Below are 555 nucleotides of genomic sequence, written 5' to 3' on the forward strand. Positions count from 1 at the left end.
AGAGATTATTTATAATTAATTAGATGTTAATTAATGATAATAATTACATACCAAACCGGGTAAAAGGAACAAAGGACCACCATAGTCACCAGGCCAGAAACCATCCTCAGTTTGCAGAGTCGATAAAGATCTCAATGCACTTTTTAGTGTCTTTCTCACTACTTCCTCTTTTATTTCTTCTTCACTTTCAACCTTCTCAATCTTATTCACGTTTTTGTTATTCATCTTTAACCCTTTTTCCATCGCGAACTATATATATGCAAATTAAACATAGATGAAATTAAATCATAAGCAATTTTATTACTTAGGGTGTTAAAAGAACTTACATAGCTTCTTTAACTATACTTGTATATTTGAGACAAAAATTAAAATTAATAGTGAAATTTGATGATAAATATGAATTTAACATGTAACCTGCAAATTTTACCATCTATCGCATATATAATAAGATTTTTCGTGATTAGGGTCTAATACATTTCGCCAGAAATACATTTATTTATATATTAAAAAAATACAATGTTACATAATTAAAAGCAATTTTGTAATCAACATGAT

The 555-nt window shown here is 27.2% G+C and overlaps 1 protein-coding gene across 1 annotated transcript in view; it reads right to left on the reverse strand.

Annotated features, from left to right (window-relative positions):
* Window positions 1–555, reverse strand: part of LOC107641333 (cycloartenol synthase) — a 12,413-nt gene that overhangs the window by 11,396 nt on the left and 462 nt on the right. Inside the window, exon 2 of the mRNA XM_021124020.1 lies at window positions 52–249. Coding sequence (XP_020979679.1) covers window positions 52–249 — 198 coding nt within the window. The remainder of the gene's footprint in view (window positions 1–51; window positions 250–555) is intronic.

Source organism: Arachis ipaensis, chromosome B05, assembly GCF_000816755.2.
Source record: "Arachis ipaensis cultivar K30076 chromosome B05, Araip1.1, whole genome shotgun sequence".
NCBI lineage: Eukaryota > Viridiplantae > Streptophyta > Magnoliopsida > Fabales > Fabaceae > Arachis > Arachis ipaensis.